Source organism: Salmo salar, chromosome ssa09, assembly GCF_905237065.1.
Source record: "Salmo salar chromosome ssa09, Ssal_v3.1, whole genome shotgun sequence".
Lineage (NCBI taxonomy): Eukaryota > Metazoa > Chordata > Actinopteri > Salmoniformes > Salmonidae > Salmo > Salmo salar.
The window spans coordinates 24,730,602-24,748,231 of NC_059450.1; the positions used below are offsets into that span (position 1 = coordinate 24,730,602).

At 44.0% G+C, this 17,630-nt stretch overlaps 1 protein-coding gene across 2 annotated transcripts in view; it reads right to left on the reverse strand.

Annotated features, from left to right (window-relative positions):
* Window positions 1-3,168: 3,168 nt before the first annotated feature.
* LOC106610964 (protein jagged-2) overlaps window positions 3,169-17,630 on the reverse strand; it is a 37,185-nt gene continuing 22,723 nt past the window's right edge. Inside the window, exons 10-25 of one of the 2 annotated variants that reach the window (XM_014210709.2) lie at window positions 16,885-16,998; window positions 16,433-16,479; window positions 16,126-16,299; window positions 15,875-16,025; window positions 15,489-15,653; window positions 15,187-15,300; window positions 14,870-15,097; window positions 14,599-14,715; window positions 14,478-14,505; window positions 13,702-13,787; window positions 13,230-13,343; window positions 12,955-13,070; window positions 12,606-12,863; window positions 12,203-12,334; window positions 4,240-4,399; window positions 3,169-4,123 (exon numbers count right to left, since the gene is read on the reverse strand). In XM_014210709.2, coding sequence (XP_014066184.1) covers window positions 3,621-4,123; window positions 4,240-4,399; window positions 12,203-12,334; window positions 12,606-12,863; window positions 12,955-13,070; window positions 13,230-13,343; window positions 13,702-13,787; window positions 14,478-14,505; window positions 14,599-14,715; window positions 14,870-15,097; window positions 15,187-15,300; window positions 15,489-15,653; window positions 15,875-16,025; window positions 16,126-16,299; window positions 16,433-16,479; window positions 16,885-16,998 — 2,507 coding nt within the window. In that variant the 3' untranslated portion in view covers window positions 3,169-3,620. The remainder of the gene's footprint in view (window positions 4,124-4,239; window positions 4,400-12,202; window positions 12,335-12,605; window positions 12,864-12,954; window positions 13,071-13,229; window positions 13,344-13,701; window positions 13,788-14,477; window positions 14,506-14,598; window positions 14,716-14,869; window positions 15,098-15,186; window positions 15,301-15,488; window positions 15,654-15,874; window positions 16,026-16,125; window positions 16,300-16,432; window positions 16,480-16,884; window positions 16,999-17,630) is intronic. The other variant, XM_014210710.2, reaches the window with a different exon arrangement.

The window sequence follows — 17,630 nt, forward strand, 5'->3', positions numbered from 1 at the left end:
AGTTCAAATTCCAATGCTATAAACAGGACAAAACAAAGATATTGGTATAAAATACTTTAATAAATAATTGGATTGTTCTAAAAACAAACAAAAATGTCACTATCAAACCAAGACGCAACTGCTCTTTTGTACAAAATAATTACTATGTTCTGCACATTCAGCCCATTCTCTGGGGCTAGTGGGATTCTGCTGACTGGATATGGGTAATGATTTGAATTATTTTATTTTTGCATCATCAAAAAATAGAAAACACAATTCTTGTCAGAGAATTACAATATTAAACTGTAAAGAACAACAAAAATCATTTTCACTACCACCACTGAGGTAATGCTCAATAGATTATCTTCTTCTTTCTTAGTGCAGATGCAGAATACAATACAAACACTGGACAACAACCACAACAACAACAATAATAAAACTTGTTCCCTTCATTAGACCAGTATTGAAAGCAGAAATCCAATGCACCACTGTAGGGCTGGGTAACTGAGTGCTCCTGCCCAGACAAAGATTAATCCAATGGATTGCTCTGATCATGAATTTAATGGCCTTGAATTTAATTCTAGTTACTCCTGATTCTGACCCAAATCACGATGATAAGAGCACGCTAGCACTGCTTCTGTATCAGATCAACACAAACTATCCATGCACTGGTACACCCAATGCCAGAGGAGGCTGGTGGGAGGAGCTATAGGAGGACGGGGTCATTGTAATGGCTCGAATGGAATAATGGGACCGAGTCAAACGTGGTTTCCATATGTTTGATACTGTTCCATTAATTCCAATCCAGCCATTACAATGAGCCCGTCCTCCTATAGGTCCTCCCACCAGCCTCTTCTGACCCCTGCATTATAATAGGACATTCTAACGTTCACATACAGTAGCATAGTGAATGGGAGATGGTGAGCCAGCATTCACAAGGGAAACTCCCAATCGATAGCACCAATTTAAGCACCAGACAAGGACAAGCCTAGAACTAGAACTAACATCTGTGCTTACTGAAAATGTTAAGTGTTGGAACATAATCAAATCAGAAAGCAAAACAAACAAGCACTTAGAATAATGTGTTTCTGTCAGTGCTTTTGTGATTAAGGGGGACCCTGGATATTGTCCATAAATCTGTATAAAACCTGGCCTGTGTCAACAGACACTAATAAAACGGAATGACATCATAAAAAACGAACAAAACATAAACAACCTTATTCTTTAGAATAACTATAATAAAAAAGGATTACTTAAGTTACTAAATTCAAATATACACAGACATGTTTATATTTACATATATACATTGTTCAAAGAAACACTTTTGTGGTAATATAAAGAGTTGTGGAAGGACATATTTTCCCTTTATATGAATTGTTAAGTTCTGGATCAATTCTTTGAATGAGATGAAATAATAAAAGAAGGGCTAAAGGAACGTTCTACCAAAGCAAATAGTGAAATAATAAAGCATAGGCCTGCAGGAAGTGAGAGAGCAAACGGCATGTTATAGGGGTATACATAAGGTCTTTAGAAGCATTGACATGTCATGGAAAATATGTTTATGTTTCTAAACTAATGCTGATGTCAGGTGTTATACTGCTTATAGCTTTCCAAAGGTCTTTTACAACACCTACTCATTCAAGAGTTTTTTGTTATTTTTACTATTTTCTACATTGTGGAATATGGAATCACACATACGGAATCATGTAGTAACCAAAAAAGTAAAACAAATCAAAATATATTTGAGATTCTTCAAATAGCCACCCTTTGCCTTGATGACAGCGTTGCAAACTCTTGGCATTCTCTCAACCAGCTTCATCTGGAATGCTTTTCCAACAGTTTTGAAGTAGTTCCCACATATGCTGAGCACTTGTTGGCTGCTTTTCCTTCACTCTGCGGTCCGACTCATCACAAACCATCTCAATTTGGTTGAGGTCGGGGGATTGTGGAGGCCAGGTCATCTGATGCAGCACTCCATCGCTCTCCATCTTGGTCAAATAGCCCTTACACAGCCTGGAGGTGTGTTGGGTCATTGTCCTGTTGAAAAACACATGATAGTCCCACTATGCCCAAACCAGATGGGATGGCATATCGCTGCAGAATGCTGTGGTAGCTATGCTGGTAAAGTGTGCCTTGAATTCTAAAGAAATCACAGACAATGTCAAGCAAAGCACCCCCACACCACAACACCTCCTCCTCCATGCTTTATGGTGGGAAATACACATGCGGAAATCATCCGTTCACCCACATCGCGTCTCACAAAGACAGGGCGGTTGGAACCAAAAATCTCCAATTTGAAACTGAATTTCCACCGGTCTAATGTCCATTGCTCGTGTTTCTTGGCCCAAGCAAGTCTCTTCTTCTCATCGGTGTCATTTAGTAGTTGTTTCTTTGCAGAAATTCGACCATGAAGGCCTGATTCACACAGTCTCATCTGAACAGTTGATGTTGAGATGTGTCTGTTACTTGAACTCTGTGAAGCATGTATTTGGGCTGCAATTTCTGAGGCTGGTAACTCTAATGAACTTATCCTCTGCAGCAGAGGTAACTCTGGGTCTTCCTTTCCTGTGGCGGTCCTCATAAGAGCCAGTTTCGTCATAGCGCTTGATGGTTTTTGCGAATGCACTTGAAGAAACTTTCAAAGTTCTTGAAATGTCCCGTATTGACTGACCTTCATGTCTTAAAGTAATGATGGACTGTTGTTTCTCTTTGCTTTTTTGAGCTGTTCTTGCCATAATATGGACTTGGTCTTTTACCAAATAGGGCTATCTTATGTATACCACCCCTACCTTGTCACAACACAACTGATTGGCTCAAACGCATTCAATTCCACAAATTAACTTTTAAGAAGGCACACCTGTTAATTGAAATGCATTCCAGGTGACTACCTCATGAAGCTGGTTGAGAGAATGCCAAGTGTGTGCAAAGCTGTCATCAAGGCAAAGGGTGGCTATTTGAAGAATTTCAAATATAAAATATATTTTGATTTGTTTAACACTTTTTTGGTTACTACATGATTCCATATGTGTTATTTCATAGTTTTGATGTCATCACTATTATTCTACAATGTAGAAAATAGTAAAAATAAAGAAAAACCCTTGAATGAGTAGGTGTTCTAAAACTTTTAACCGGTAGTATGTATGTTATATATATATATATATATATATATATATATATATATATATATATATATATATATATATATAACCTTTTACATAATTTTACTTATACAAATGACATTATTATACCAAGAGAACAAAGTAAATAAATGCCCACAGTGTGGGTTAAGGCATATAAGGACTAAATGCACTAGTAGTAATGTAGTAGTGCAGCGCCTGCCTCCAATGGCAGTGCTCTCGCCAAAGTCACATGATACACAATCTTCTCAGTGACACGATGTGGAAAAAAAGGGCTCTCCTTTAAAGGGAGCAACAATTTGTAAACCAAAAAAAGAAAGTAACTGAAATTAACTGAAATGTTAATTTGCAATGTTTTAAGTAAATAAGAAGGCTCCATGTTGCAGACAGAGAATAAAGTCAAATGAAATGTAAAACGTCTTAAATCTTTACTATTGGTGCTAGTCTTTTTCTATTAGATAGAGACATCATCTTTAGTTTGAGAAGTCCCACCTCTAGCCGTGCTCATACATAATGATCTTTGACATCCTCACTGAAGCTGGCAGCGCTGAGGTTTTTACACCGGTTGTCTTTGGGACTGTACACTGTCCGGTGGTGGGTTTTAACAGGGGCGCTACGCATCGTACAGATCACCCCCCCTTTGCCCATCACTCTGTCCTGCACTCCTGCCAATGAGCACTTTTGTGTGGAGCACTTGTCTAGCTCCATCCCTCCCCTCCTCAGCTCCTCCTCTCCGTCCTCTTCCTCCTCTCCCTCAGCCCCATCACACGTCCGGTCTGGAGGGCTCATGAGTTTCTTGCATTCGTACTGAATGTCTTTGTCTAGGTTGTCTTTGTGCTGTGGCAAGATGACCCTCAGCGGCTCCAGAAGGTTATTGACAGTGCTGTCCTCCACTGCAGACTCTCTCTCACGCTCTTTTTTCCTCTTACGGGTCCACCACACACACACCACGATGCAGAAGATCCACAGCACACTGAACACCACGCACAGCACTGGCACCAGGTGGTCTGGAGACAGAAAGACCATAAAATTATACTTTACTATCATGTACTGTAATGCTACCTAATCGAAGCACAGTATAAAAACATGCAAAAGTTAAACCAAGTCGAGTCCAGTCACTCACCCACAGACTGGGGCATGACCTGCGTCTCCACTTTGACCTCCACCACGGCCAGCATGACGGTGCTGTTGTGTCGTTTGGACAGGGCACCGATGATGGCACTGGCAGCCTCCTGAATCTGATCACGGTTTCCATCCCGCTCCTGACCATCCTGATCATAAGACTGGAGGAGAGGGAGAGAGTAGGAGAAATGGTGAGTCAACACAATAGGTGAGAGAGATTCACTCCTAGTCCTAACTTCTCACATACGCCCCTGTAGAGCACAAAGCAGGTCTAGTTAATTGCCTAATAAGTGGACCAGAGAGTCCAGGGGGAGCAGAGGGAGATTAGCTGGATGCTGTGCACTTTAATTAGGATGAACAATGGAGAACAGGCCAGCTGTGGCTCCCAGCTAGCCAGTCAGTGTGAAGAATGATAAGAGTGAGTCAGTCAGCAAGACTCCTCTTTCTTCTCTCTGGGAAAGCAGCTGCTCATTCAAACACACACACACTGTGACACAGAGCCCCTCACCCCATTCTGACATCTAACAGCCTCTAGGCTTCAGAGAGGACTAAACCAAAATGGCGCCGGAAGAAATGGCAGCAGTTTTACGGGCCCCCAACCAATTGTGCTATTCTGTTTTTTTTCGCGTTATTTGTAACTTATTTTGTACATAATGTTTCTGCAACCGTATCTTACAGCAAAAAAGAGCTTCTGGATATCAGGACAGCGATCACTCACCTCGGATTAGACTAAGATTTTTTTCTACAACAAGCAGGACTTGTTGTACACCCGACAGGGCCAACATTCCCGTTATTTGCAAGAGGAAGCGACGCAGGTACAGAGGACAAAGAGCCGGATGCCTCGTGAGGACCCGCAGAAGGCGGGTGGGAAAGCTGCCGTTACCATCAATACTACTCGCCAACGTGCAATCATTGGACAATAAATTAGACGAGGTACGATCACGAATATCCTACCAACAGGACATCAAAAACTGTAATATATTATGTTTCACGGAATCGTGGCTGAATGACGACATGGATATTCAGCTAGCGGGATATACGCTGCACAGGCAAGATAGAACAGCACACTCCGGTAAGACGAGGGGGGGCGGTCTGTGCATATTTGTAACAACAGCTGGTGCACGAAATCTAAGGAAGTCTCGAGATTTTGCTCGCCTGAAGTAGAGTATATTGTGATAAATTGCAGTCCACACTACTTGCCTAGAGTTTTCAGCTATAGTTTTTCGTGGCTGTTTATTTACCACCACAGACAGATGCTGGACGTAAAGACCGCACTCCGTCAGCTGTATAAGAAAATAAGCAAACAGGAAACCACTCACCCAAAGGCGGCGCTCCTAGTGGCCGGATACTTTAATGCTGGGAAACTTAAATCAGTTCTACCAAATTTCTATCAACATGTTAAATGTGCAACCAGAGGGAAAATAATTCTAGATCACCTGTACTCAACACACAGAGATGCGTACAAAGCTCTCCCTCGCCCTCCATTTGGTAAATCCAACCACAACTCTATCCTCCTGATTCATGCTTACAAGCAAAGATTAAAGCAGGAAGCACCAGTGACACGGGCTATAAAAAAGTGGTCAGATGAAGCAGATGCTAAACTACAAGACTGTTTTGCTATCACAGACTGGAACATGTTCAAGGATTCTTCCGATGGCATTGAGGAGTACACATCAGTCACTGGCTTCATCAATAAGTGCATCGAGGACGTCGTCCCCACAGTGACTGTACATACATACCCCAACCAGAAGCCATGGATTACAGGCAACATTCGCACTGAGCTAAAGGGTAGAGCTGCCGCTTTCAAGGTGCGGGACTCTAACCCGGAAGCTTACAAGAAGTCCTGCTATGCCCTGCGACGAACCATCAAACAGGCAAAGCATCAATACAGCGCTAAGATTGAATCATACTACACCGGCTCCCATGCTCATCTTATGTGGCAGGGCTTGCAAACTATTAGACTACAAAGGGAAGCACAGCCGCGAGCTGCCCAGTGACACGAGCCTACCAGACGAGCTAAATCACTTCTATGCTCGCTTCGAGGCAAGCAACACTGAGGCATGCATGAGAGCATCAGCTTTTCCGGATGACTGTGTGATCACGCTCTCCGTAGCCGACGTGAGTAAGACCTTTAAACAGGTCAACATACATAAGGCTGCGGGGCCAGATGGATTTCAAGGACGTGTGCTCCGAGCATGTGCTGACCAATTGGCAGGTGTCTTCACTGACATTTTCAACATGTCCCTGATTGAGTCTGTAATACCAACATGTTTCAAGCAGACCACCATAGTCCCTGTGCCCAAGAACACAAAGGCAACCTGCCTAAATGACTACAGACTCGTAGCACTCACGTCCATAGCCATGAAGTGCTTGAAAGGCTGGTAATGGCTCACATCAACACCATTATCCCAGAAACCCTCGACCCACTCCAATTTGCATACCGCCCTAACAGATCCACAGATAATGCAATCTCTATTGCACTCCACACTGCCCTTTCCCACCTGGACAAAAGGAACACTTATGTGAGAATGCTATTCATTGACTACAGCTCAGCGTTCAACACCATAGTACCCTCAAAGCTCATCATTAAGCTAAGGATCCTGGGACTAAACACCTCCCTCTGCAACTGGATCCTGGACTTCCTGACGGGCCGCCCCAGGTTATGAGGGTAGGTAGCAAAACATCTGCCACGCTGATCCTCAACACTGGAGCTGCCCAGGGGTGCGTGCTCAAACCCCTCCTGTACTCCCTGTTTACCCACGACTGCATGGCCAGGCACGACTCCAACACCATCATTAAGTTTGCAGACGACACAACAGTGGTAGGCCTGATCACCGACAACGATGAGACAGCCTATAGGGAGGAGGTCAGAGACCTGGCCGGGTGGTGCCAGAATAACGTCTTATGGCTTGAATCCCGTTAGCGGGATTGATATGACAACAGCCAGTGAAAGTGCAGGGCGCCAAATTCAAAACAACAAAAATCTCATAATTAAAATTCCTCAAACATACAAGTATTATACACTATTTTAAAGCTTTACTTCTTGTTAACCTGTTAGGGCTAGGGGGCAGTATATGCACGGCTGGATAAAAAAAATGTACCCGATTTAATCTGGTTACTAATCCTACCCAGTAACTAGAATATGCATATACTTATTATATATGGATAGAAAACACTCTAAAGTTTCTAAAACTGTTTGAATGGTGTCTGTGAGTATAACAGAACTCATTTGGCAGGCAAAACCCTGAGACATTTTCTGACAGGAAGTGGATACCTGATGTGTTGTATTACCTTTAAACCTATGCCATTGAAAAACACAGGGGCTGAGGAATATTTTGGCACTTCCTATTGCTTCCACTAGATGTCACCAGCCTTTACAAAGTGTTTTGAGTCTTCTGGAGGGAGATCTGACCGAACAAGAGCCATGGAACGATGATGGCCCATTAGACACCTGGCGCGCGAGTTCATGTTGGGTACCCTCGTTCCAATACGTTATAAAAGAGTATGCATTCGTCCACCTTGAATATTATTCATGTTCTGGTTAAAAAAGGCCCTAATGATTTATGCTATACAACGTTTGACATGTTTGAACGAACGTAAATATATTTTTTCCCCTCGTTCATGAAGTGAAGTCCGGCGGGCTTAGATCATGTGCTAACAAGACGGAGATTTTTGGACATAAATGATGAGCTTTTTTGAACAAAACTACATTCGTTATGGACCTGTGATACCTGGAAGTGACATCTGATGAAGAGAATCAAAGGTAATGGATTATTTACATAGTATTTTCGATTTTAGATCTCCCCAACATGACGACTAGTCTGTATCGCAACGCGTATTTTTCTGGGCGCAGTGCTCAGATTATTGCAAAGTGTGATTTCCCAGTAAGGTTATTTTTAAATCTGGCAAGTTGATTGCGTTCAAGAGATGTAAATCTATAATTCTTTAAATGACAATATAATATTTTACCAATGTTTTCTAATTTTAATTATTTAATTTGTGATGCTGACTTGACTGCCGGTTATTGGAGGGAAACGATTTCCTCAACATCAATGCCATAGTAAAACGCTGTTTTTGGATATAAATATGAACTTGATAGAACTAAAAATGCATGCATTGTCTAACATAATGTCCTAGGAGTGTCATCTGATGGAGTTTGTAAAAGGTTAGTGCATCATTTTATCTGGTTTTATGGTTTTGGTGACCCTGTCTTTGAATTGACAAAACATTACACACAACTCTTGTAAATGTACTGTCCTAACATACTCTAAATTTATGCTTTCGCCGTAAAACCTTTTTGAAATCGTAAAACGTGGTTAGATTAAGGAGATGTTTATCTTTCAAAAGGTGTAAAATAGTTGTATGTTTGAAAAATTTGAATTTTGACATTTATTTGGATTCAAATTTGCCGCTCTTGAAATGCACCTGCTGTTGATGGAGTGCACCACGGGGGGACGCCTGCGTCCCACCTAGCCCATAGAGGTTAATCCAGCCACAGTGTCTGATTTCAAAAAGGCTTTACGGCGAAAGCAAACCATATGATTATGTTAGGTCAGCGCCTATACACAAAAAAACACAGCCATTTTCCAGCCAAAGAGAGGAGTCACAAAAAGCAGAAATAGAGATAAAATGAATCACTAACCTTTGATGATCTTCATCAGGTGACACTCATATGACTTCATGTTACACAATACATGTATGTTTTGTTCGATAAAGTTCATATTTATATCCAAAAATCTCGGTTTACATTGGCGCGTTATGTTCAGTAATGTTTTGCCTCCAAAACATCCGGTGATTTTGCAGAGAGCCACATCAATTTACAGAAATACTCATCATAAATGTTGATGAAAATACAAGTGTTATGCATAGGATTATAGACACACTTCTCCTTAACTTCTTGGTGACAGGGGGCAGTATTCGGAAATTCAGATGAATAACATGCCCACATTAAACTGCCTGCTACTCGGGCCCAGAAGGTAGGATATGCATATTATTAGTATATTTGGATAGGAAACACTCTGAAGTTTCTAAAACTGTTTGAATGATGTCTGTGAATATAACAGAACTCATATGGCAGGCAAAAACCTGAGAAATAGTCCAACCAGGAAGTGGTTTGTAGTTTTTCAACTTATAGCCTTTCCAAACTACAGTGTCTGTGGGGTCATTTTGCACTTCCTAAGGCTTCCACTAGATGTCAACAGTCTTTAGAACCTTGTTTCATGCTTCTACTGTTACTGGGAAGAGAATAAGAGCTGTCTCAAGCCTGAGACCAACGAGTTGTTTACTGCGCAGGCACACAGGCACGCCGTTCCTTCTTTTTCCTCTGTAATGAATACGCTATTTTCCGGTTGGAATATTATCGAAGATTTATGTTAAAAAGACCCTAAGGATTGATTGTAAACATTGTTTGACATGTTTCTACAAACGGTAATGGAACTATTTGACTTTTTGTCTCGGGTTTTGCGCTCACGCATTATGCCTTTGGATTATTGATCTGAACGTGCAAACAAAACGGAGGTATTTGGACATAAATATGGAGTTTATCGAACAAAACAAACATTTCTTGTGGAAGTGGGAGTCCTGGGAGTGCATTCCGACCAAGATCAGCAAAGGTAAGTGAAGATTTATAATACTATTTCTGAGTTTAGTTGACTCCAGAACTTGGTGGGTAACTGTATAGCTTGCTTTGATGGCTGAGCTCTGTACTCAGAATATTGAACAATGTGCTTTCGCCGTAAAGCTATTTTGAAATCTGACACAGCGGTTGCATTAAGGAGAAGTGTATCTATAACTCTTTCAATAACTGTTGTAAATTTTATTAACGTTTATGAGTATTTGTAAATTGATGTGCTCATTCACCAGTTGTTTTGGAGGCAATACATTTTCTGAACATCACGTGCCAATGTCAAATCGGGTTTATGGATATAAATAATAACTTTATCGAACAAAACATACATGTATTGTGTAACATTGAGTCCTGGGAGTGTCATCTGATGGAGATCATCAAAGGTTAGTGATTAATTTTTGCTGTATTTCTGGTTTTTGTGACGCCTCTCCTTGCTTGGAAAATGGCTGTGTGGTTTTTCTTGTTTAGGCGCTGCGCTGTCCTAACATAATCTAATGTTATGCTTTCGCTGTAATACAAATACAAACTCCTCGAAAATCCGAAAACTTCCATTTGGAAGTGTGTTTTCTATCCAAATCTACTAATGATATGCATATCTTAGTTTCTGGGCGTGAGTAGCAGGCAGTTTACTCTGGGCACGTCAGTCATCCAAGCTACTCAATACTGCCACCATCCATAAGAAGATAACAACCTATCCCTCAACGTAACCAAGAGAACAGGGCACGCCCCCAACATAACCACGAGGACAGAGCACGTCCCCATTCCCATCGACGGGGCTGTAGTGGAGCAGGTTGAGAGCTTCAAGTTCCTTGGTGTCCACATCAACAACAAACTAGAATGGTCCAAACACACCAAGACAGTCGTGAAGAGGACACGACAAAACCTATTCCCCCTCAGGAAACTAAAAAGATTTGGCATGGGTCCTGAGATCCTCAAAAGGTTCTACAGCTGCAACATCAATAGCATCCTGACTGGTTGCATCACTGCCTGGTACGGCAATTGCTCGGCCTCTGACCGCAAGGCACTACAGAGGGTAGTGCCTACGGTCCAGTACATTACTGGGGCTAAGCTGCCTGCCATCCAGGACCTCTACACCAGGCGGTGTCAGAGGAAGGCCCTAAAAATTGTCAAAGACCCCAGCCACCCCAGTCATAGACTGTTCTCTCTACTACCACATGGCAAGCGGTACCGGAGTGCCAAGTCTAGGACAAAAAGGCTTCTCAACAGTTTTTACCCCTAAGCCATAAGACTCCTGAACAGGTAATCAAATGGCTACCCGGACTATTTGCATTGTGTGCCCCGCCCCCCCAATCCCTCTTTTACGCTGCTGCTACTCTCTGTTTATCATATATGCATTGTCACTTTAACCATATCTACTGTACATGTACACACTACCTCAATCAGCCTGACTAACCGGTGTCTGTATATACCCTCGCTACTGTTATTTTTCACTGTCTTTCTACTGTTGTTTTATTTCTTTACTTACCTATTGTTCACCTAATACTTTTTTTGCACTATTGGTTAAAGCCTGTAAGTAAGCATTTCACTGTAAGGTCTACACCTGTTGTATTCGGCGCACGTGACAAATAAACTTTGATTTGATTTGTGGCCTCTTACTGAGAACACACCGTTTCTGGGTCTGTACTGATACAGATACATAGAGTCAGCTGGATGGGACTACTCTGCCAAACTCAGATCCAGAACACAAGACTCATATTAGGTTGAAATAATACGACTTCACGATCATGTTGAGTTAAGACTATTCCATAATGGTCTAACAAAGCACAACTAACATCACTGTAAGCCTTTAGAGGGTCTATGGAGTTTAATTATTAAACTCAGTACTAAGCTATGAGGACATCAGACACAACACCCTCCATTAAGGGCTTAGTGCCCTGTAGCGCCTGATTTCCTGTGTCTTACTGGAGAGGAGAGCCTGGGTGGCCACGCCAGTCCGAGAGAGAAAGAAACAGAGTAAGGTGTTCCAAAGTAAAGCTAAATGCCATCCAGATGTTCAGGCGAAGGGCGTCGTACTTCAAAAGGCTCTCCACACTTACAAAGAGGAAAAGAAAAGCTTCCAATTTTACAAGTATACTCTGGAACCCATTTATAATGACAAATTAAGTATGTGATTAATAAAGTGAAAGAGAGAACAAAATGGGGCGAGGCCCTCGTGGCTAACTGAAAGAGAGGAGAGAGTGCCTGTTCTGGCGGGTGACAGTTAGAGGTGAGGAGGAGGTAAGAGGGGATCATTGGCAGATGCCAACAGCTCATAGTCTTGAGGTGGGGGGCTGAGGTGAGGTCGGAGTGGTGGGGGGGGTTGGTGTGAGGCACTCACCATGGCAACCTCCACGGCGTCACTGTTGGAGTAGGACAGGTCACAGAGAATGAGGAGCGTACGTTCCTTAGCCAGGGTCTGGGTGATGGGAAGGTACCTCAGCTCCGAACAGATGTTCTCCACAATGGTACCCTTTGATCAGCACACACACACACACACACACACACACACACACACACACACACACACACACACACACACACACACACACACACACACACACACACACACACACACACACACACACACACACACACACACTCTAATTCTCTGGCAGAGGATGTGGTCGGAGATTCAGGTCTAGTAAAACTAAGTCAATAATCAAATATGCAAATAGAATCGTATATTTTTTTGATTAAATATCTTATTTAATGTTAGTCAGGTAATGATGTCGTGCACTCACCTGTGGAACTTGGTCTCTATTGAAGATGAGTGTGAATCGGGCACAGCTGTTGTCCAAGTAACCACAGTTGGGTTCACACTGAGTGTGGAGGGGCGGTGGGGGGTCAGGGGTAGAACACACACCCCACTGGTGGCATGGCGGGGTGAAGCAGGTGAGGAATTTGTGCTCTACACACTCCTGTCCTCTAGGACAGGGGGCGATGCTGTCTGGACCGGAAGCAACTCTATGGAGCAGACAGGGCCGTCGGCCACACTGCACCTATACACACACACATACACACACACAGAGGTCGGAAAGGCAGCTCACACACACACCTTCACTGTGAGTAACAAAACCATGCAAGTCTCACCTTAGAACAGCGCACACTGCCGTTGACACACTGGCAGGTATTACACTCCTCCTCCCATCGACTGCCATGAGGGAACTGCAGGCCGGAGTAACGACAGGCCTTCCCGATCCCTATGACTGCAGAGGGGAGAGAGAGGAGCAGGTTTAGGACTAAGGCAATATCAGGCTCAGCCCTTAGAAACTCTTCCTACCACACATGGGTTCAATGGAAGAAAGTTCCCCTACTCCATGGATACAGTAATAAAGGTATTTCCTCTATAGCTGCAGTGTACTCACACTCTTGGCAACGAGGCCCAGCCCAGCCCAGGGGACACACACAGCGGAAGCTGTTGATCTCATCTACACAGGTAGAACCATAGGCACAGGGAGACGTCTGGCACTCATCTATGTCTGATGGGGAAACGAGAACATTACTACACACATATCTCTAGTCTACTGCAAGGCACCTAGCTATAATATCATCATAACAAGGTAGGGGCTGGTTGGTTCTCATGTCTGGAATCCCCTAGTGAAAAATAGACCCTCTCTGAAAAGGGGAAAAGGAAAGAGGATTGTGTCTGAGAATGTCAGACTGAACTGACCTGTTTGCAGAATACAGCTGACCTGTCCTCACAAGAGAGGCTGGAGGTTAAGATAGGCTTCCTAATCTGTCCCTCACAAACAATCAGCTCATAATTCCCCCGTCACCTTTCACCCCTGAACCCTCCAATCTGACCCCACCACACCCCTCTGGTTCCCAGGGACTCACTGATCCGGCAGTCTGGTCCGGCGAATCCCGGGGCACATTCACAGCGGAACCAGTTTACACCATCCACACAGACACCACTGTTATAGCTGGAGGAAGGAAACAGAACCACACATCAATACATCAGCCCATACCATTGGCACACGTGCAGCAGCATACAAAAGGCTGAAGACTCAGACTACAAAGAGAAAAAAGCCTTGACAATCTCAGGTCTAGATCCCAGCAGCAGAATCCTTAGGTAGGAGACTAGAGACAGAGACTGTGGTCACTAAAGCTGATCCCTTATCAATGTCCAAACTTCAGATGCAAATCCCAAAATGACCCCAAAATGACCCCATACCCCCCCCCCCACCCCCCCGCCTAAACCACCCCATGCTCAGGGGTAAGTAATGAAGAATTGGACGAGGGGCATCCCCCCACCCACTGTGCTCATCCCCCTGTCAGTCAATGTGGTGGCGGGAGTCTTTGTCCACTCAGCCCCTCTGATCCAATGGACCCTGGAATACCCAGCTGTCAGGCCCTGTTCTGTAGAGGAGTCAGGGATACACACACTTCCCCTTTCACACATACACCTCCACAGAACAAACTTTAACAGGAAATCTCTAAGCATTAAATTAAATTTGCGAGATGAGCGGTGTGTGGGAGTCATTTGTTCCTGCTTTGAAACCAGAACACTGAGAGATTATGCTCTGATATCGGTGCATGTGGGTCTGTGAAGAGATGGGACAGCCTTATAAGACATTAAAAGTATTTTGGTTTCTTCAATATGTTCAACTTACCAGGGGGTAGGGTTGCAGTCATTAGTATCTGTGAAGAGAGGGGATGACACAGAATAAAAATCAGACATATGTTTTAGTTTATGATTATAACCTGAAGATAATTCAGTAAATTGTGCTTTACTCTGAGCACATGTGGGCCCCTCCCAGCCATCCTTGCAGATGCAGGTGTAGGCATCACCCCCTCCGACACAGGTCCCTCTGTTCTCACATGGGTTAGAGTCACACGTGCTGTTCTTGCCTGACAAGAGAAATCAAATAGGATGAGTTTAGAACCTATATTCATGTTTCTTGAACAACAACAGCATTACTCCTATGGAGCGTATATGGACCAGAGATCTATTGGACTTTCCCTTGAATGACATAGCTAAAAACAAGCAATAATAGATTCTTACCTGTGTTACAGGTGCTGCCGCCCCACCCTGACAGACAGGTACAGCGGAAGGTGTCCCCGTGGTCAAAGCACGTCCCCCCATTACTACAGGTACTGGAGTCACACTGGCTCTCACGTGAGTGGCAGGTCTTGCCCTTCCAGTTGTCCTGGCATTGACAGTAGAAGTCATTGACCAGGTCCACACAGCGACCTCCGTTCTTACAGGGGTTCCTACTGCACTCATTCACATCTGGAACACCACCACCACGGATCAGTTAGAGAAACACACACACCATGGAGAGATAGAGTAAAACCACCCAGGGACACACACACACATACCCATGACACACAGCGTGCCCTCCCAGCCGTCAGGGCAAAAGCACTGGAAAGAGCTGATCCCGTCGATGCAAGTTCCTCCGTTCTTACAGGGAGACGACACACAGTCGTTTACATCTGGGAGGGAGAGAGGAATGAATGAATGAGGATGGGGATGATGAGGAAGACAATGATGAAACTGATGAAATCAGTGGTGTGTTACAGTAAGGAATGGGATGTTTAGACTCATGGTATGATGATTGTGATGATTATGATGATAAAGTCAATGATGTGTGGTGATGATGATGGTGTGTGTGTCTACGCACTCTCGTGACAGTATGTTCCAGTGAAGCCCGGTTCACAGGAACAGGTGAAGTTCCCAGCAGGTTGGCTGATGCAGCGTCCGTGGGGGCCGCACACATTGGACGAGATGTACCACACCCCTTCCTGTGTGTCGTTGGTGGCCACAGCGACAGTACAACTGTCAATCACTGAGATCAAAACAGAAGGAACAACAAGAGACTGTTGGTGAGATAGACCTGAGAGGATTGGGTTGAAATGAGGGTTGATCTTGAGGTTGACCTGAGGACTAAGCAGCTTAAGATCAGGTTTCAGTTTAGGCTAGAAAGATAACTGCCTGGTTAGTACCTTTAAAGGGGTTTGAATTATTTCAGTTGAGATGACATCAATAGGTTTATAGATTGGTTTGTACCTTCACAGGGATTGGTCTTGCAGTGGTCCTTGAGCTCGGAGCAGGTCTTGCCCTCATAGTCATCAGGACAGGCACAGTAGAAGTCTTCCATCAGACTGTGGCACTGGGCCTTGTTCTGGCACGGGTTAGGGCTGCACGGGTTACTCTGCACCTACGAATGGACAGATGGAAAGATGAGTGGATGAATGGATGGATAAATAGATAATTGTTATGTATAAAAGACAAGAGGTCTGGACTGGACCATAGCTCACCTCACAGGTAGTGCCAGTGTACCCATGTGGGCACTCACACATGAAGCCGTCCAGCAGGGTGTGGCACATGCCCCCGTTTCTACACGGGCCGCTGACACAGCTGTTCCTCTGGACCTCACAGTGCCGGCCCACAAACCCCGGTGAGCAGGCACACGCGTAGCGTCTTCGCCCCTCCTGTACGAAGCGTAAGGGAAAAAGTTATCACTCACAGGCTCTTATACCCAGAATAATGCTAACCATAGATATAATATGAAAAGAGGGCATCAAACATGATGGCTAGATTGCCTTATTGAATACAATTTCCTACCTTGCAAGTCGCTCCATTCTGACACAGTCCACGGCAGCTGTTGACATCTGCAGAGTGTAAAAGGGAGAACTTACTAATACAGGTCTACAGATAGGACAGGGGAACATGCAGGTGTGGCATGCATGTGATACACAAACAAAACATAGAATGTGCAACTTGGTTAATGCTTAATGCTTCAAAGAAACTCAAAATAAGATTTTTCTCAAGGTGCAGGAAGACATGATGCTGTTGGTTAGTGCATGCCGTGAAAGCCAGCGAGGTCAACTACAAAACCGTCAACGATACCTACAGGATGTGCTTCTCATAGTAATGTAAAAACACTATCCATGGATCTAGATAAGTATTTGTAGGCCATAATAAAGCAGAAACCCTGCGATAGGAACAGAACAGTAGGCCAGTGGCCCAGGTAAGTGTCAGAGCTAGCTGCAGGCAAATGATTAACGGATACTGACTGATGTCACAGTTCTGGCCGGCCCATCCTCGATAGCAGGCACAGTGATATCCACCGATCAAGTTTTTGCAAGAGTAAGCATTGAGGCATGGGTTCCCCATACACTCATTAGCGTCTGCGGAGTGAAAACAGAGAGATGAGAGAGATCTAAGAACCAGCCTCCAAGCCCCACCACCAAGCAGATCTCTACAGTGCAAGGCTACACATAAACTAAAGCCCCTGATAAGAATTCTAACCTTAAACCAGTCTTTAGAAAACTTTCTCAACTCTATTTAATTAAATTTAATTTAATAGCATTTTTTTGCCATCTATTTAGCTGGCTCTGCCTCCTACCCTAAACCTTTATTTCATTTGCCTACCCTATTTCTGAACGGATCTATTCTCTGACGTCCAGAGCTTTCCCAGTGGTCAGTTCACAAGGCAATGGTCACTAACAACCTCTCCCTGGACAGACCAGAACACAACCGCTTTTCCCCAGAGGTGAGGAGCACCTGTTGGGCTGCGGACACCCGACACCCCTCTCTCAGGTACCGCCCGCTCACTGAAAGGGGAACCACCTGCGCACTGAGAATAGCGGACCACGTAACACAAGACCTGGAGCTTGGGTTCCTCCCAGAGCATGTTTACAGGTTATAAAGTGTTTCCTTTCCCATTGCTACTCCAGGGAGCTAAATAGTGGTGTTGGGGTGAGGCCCTGCTCTTGGTGGAGACTAGAGTACATACCCCTTTTATCCCAGTCTGTAGCCA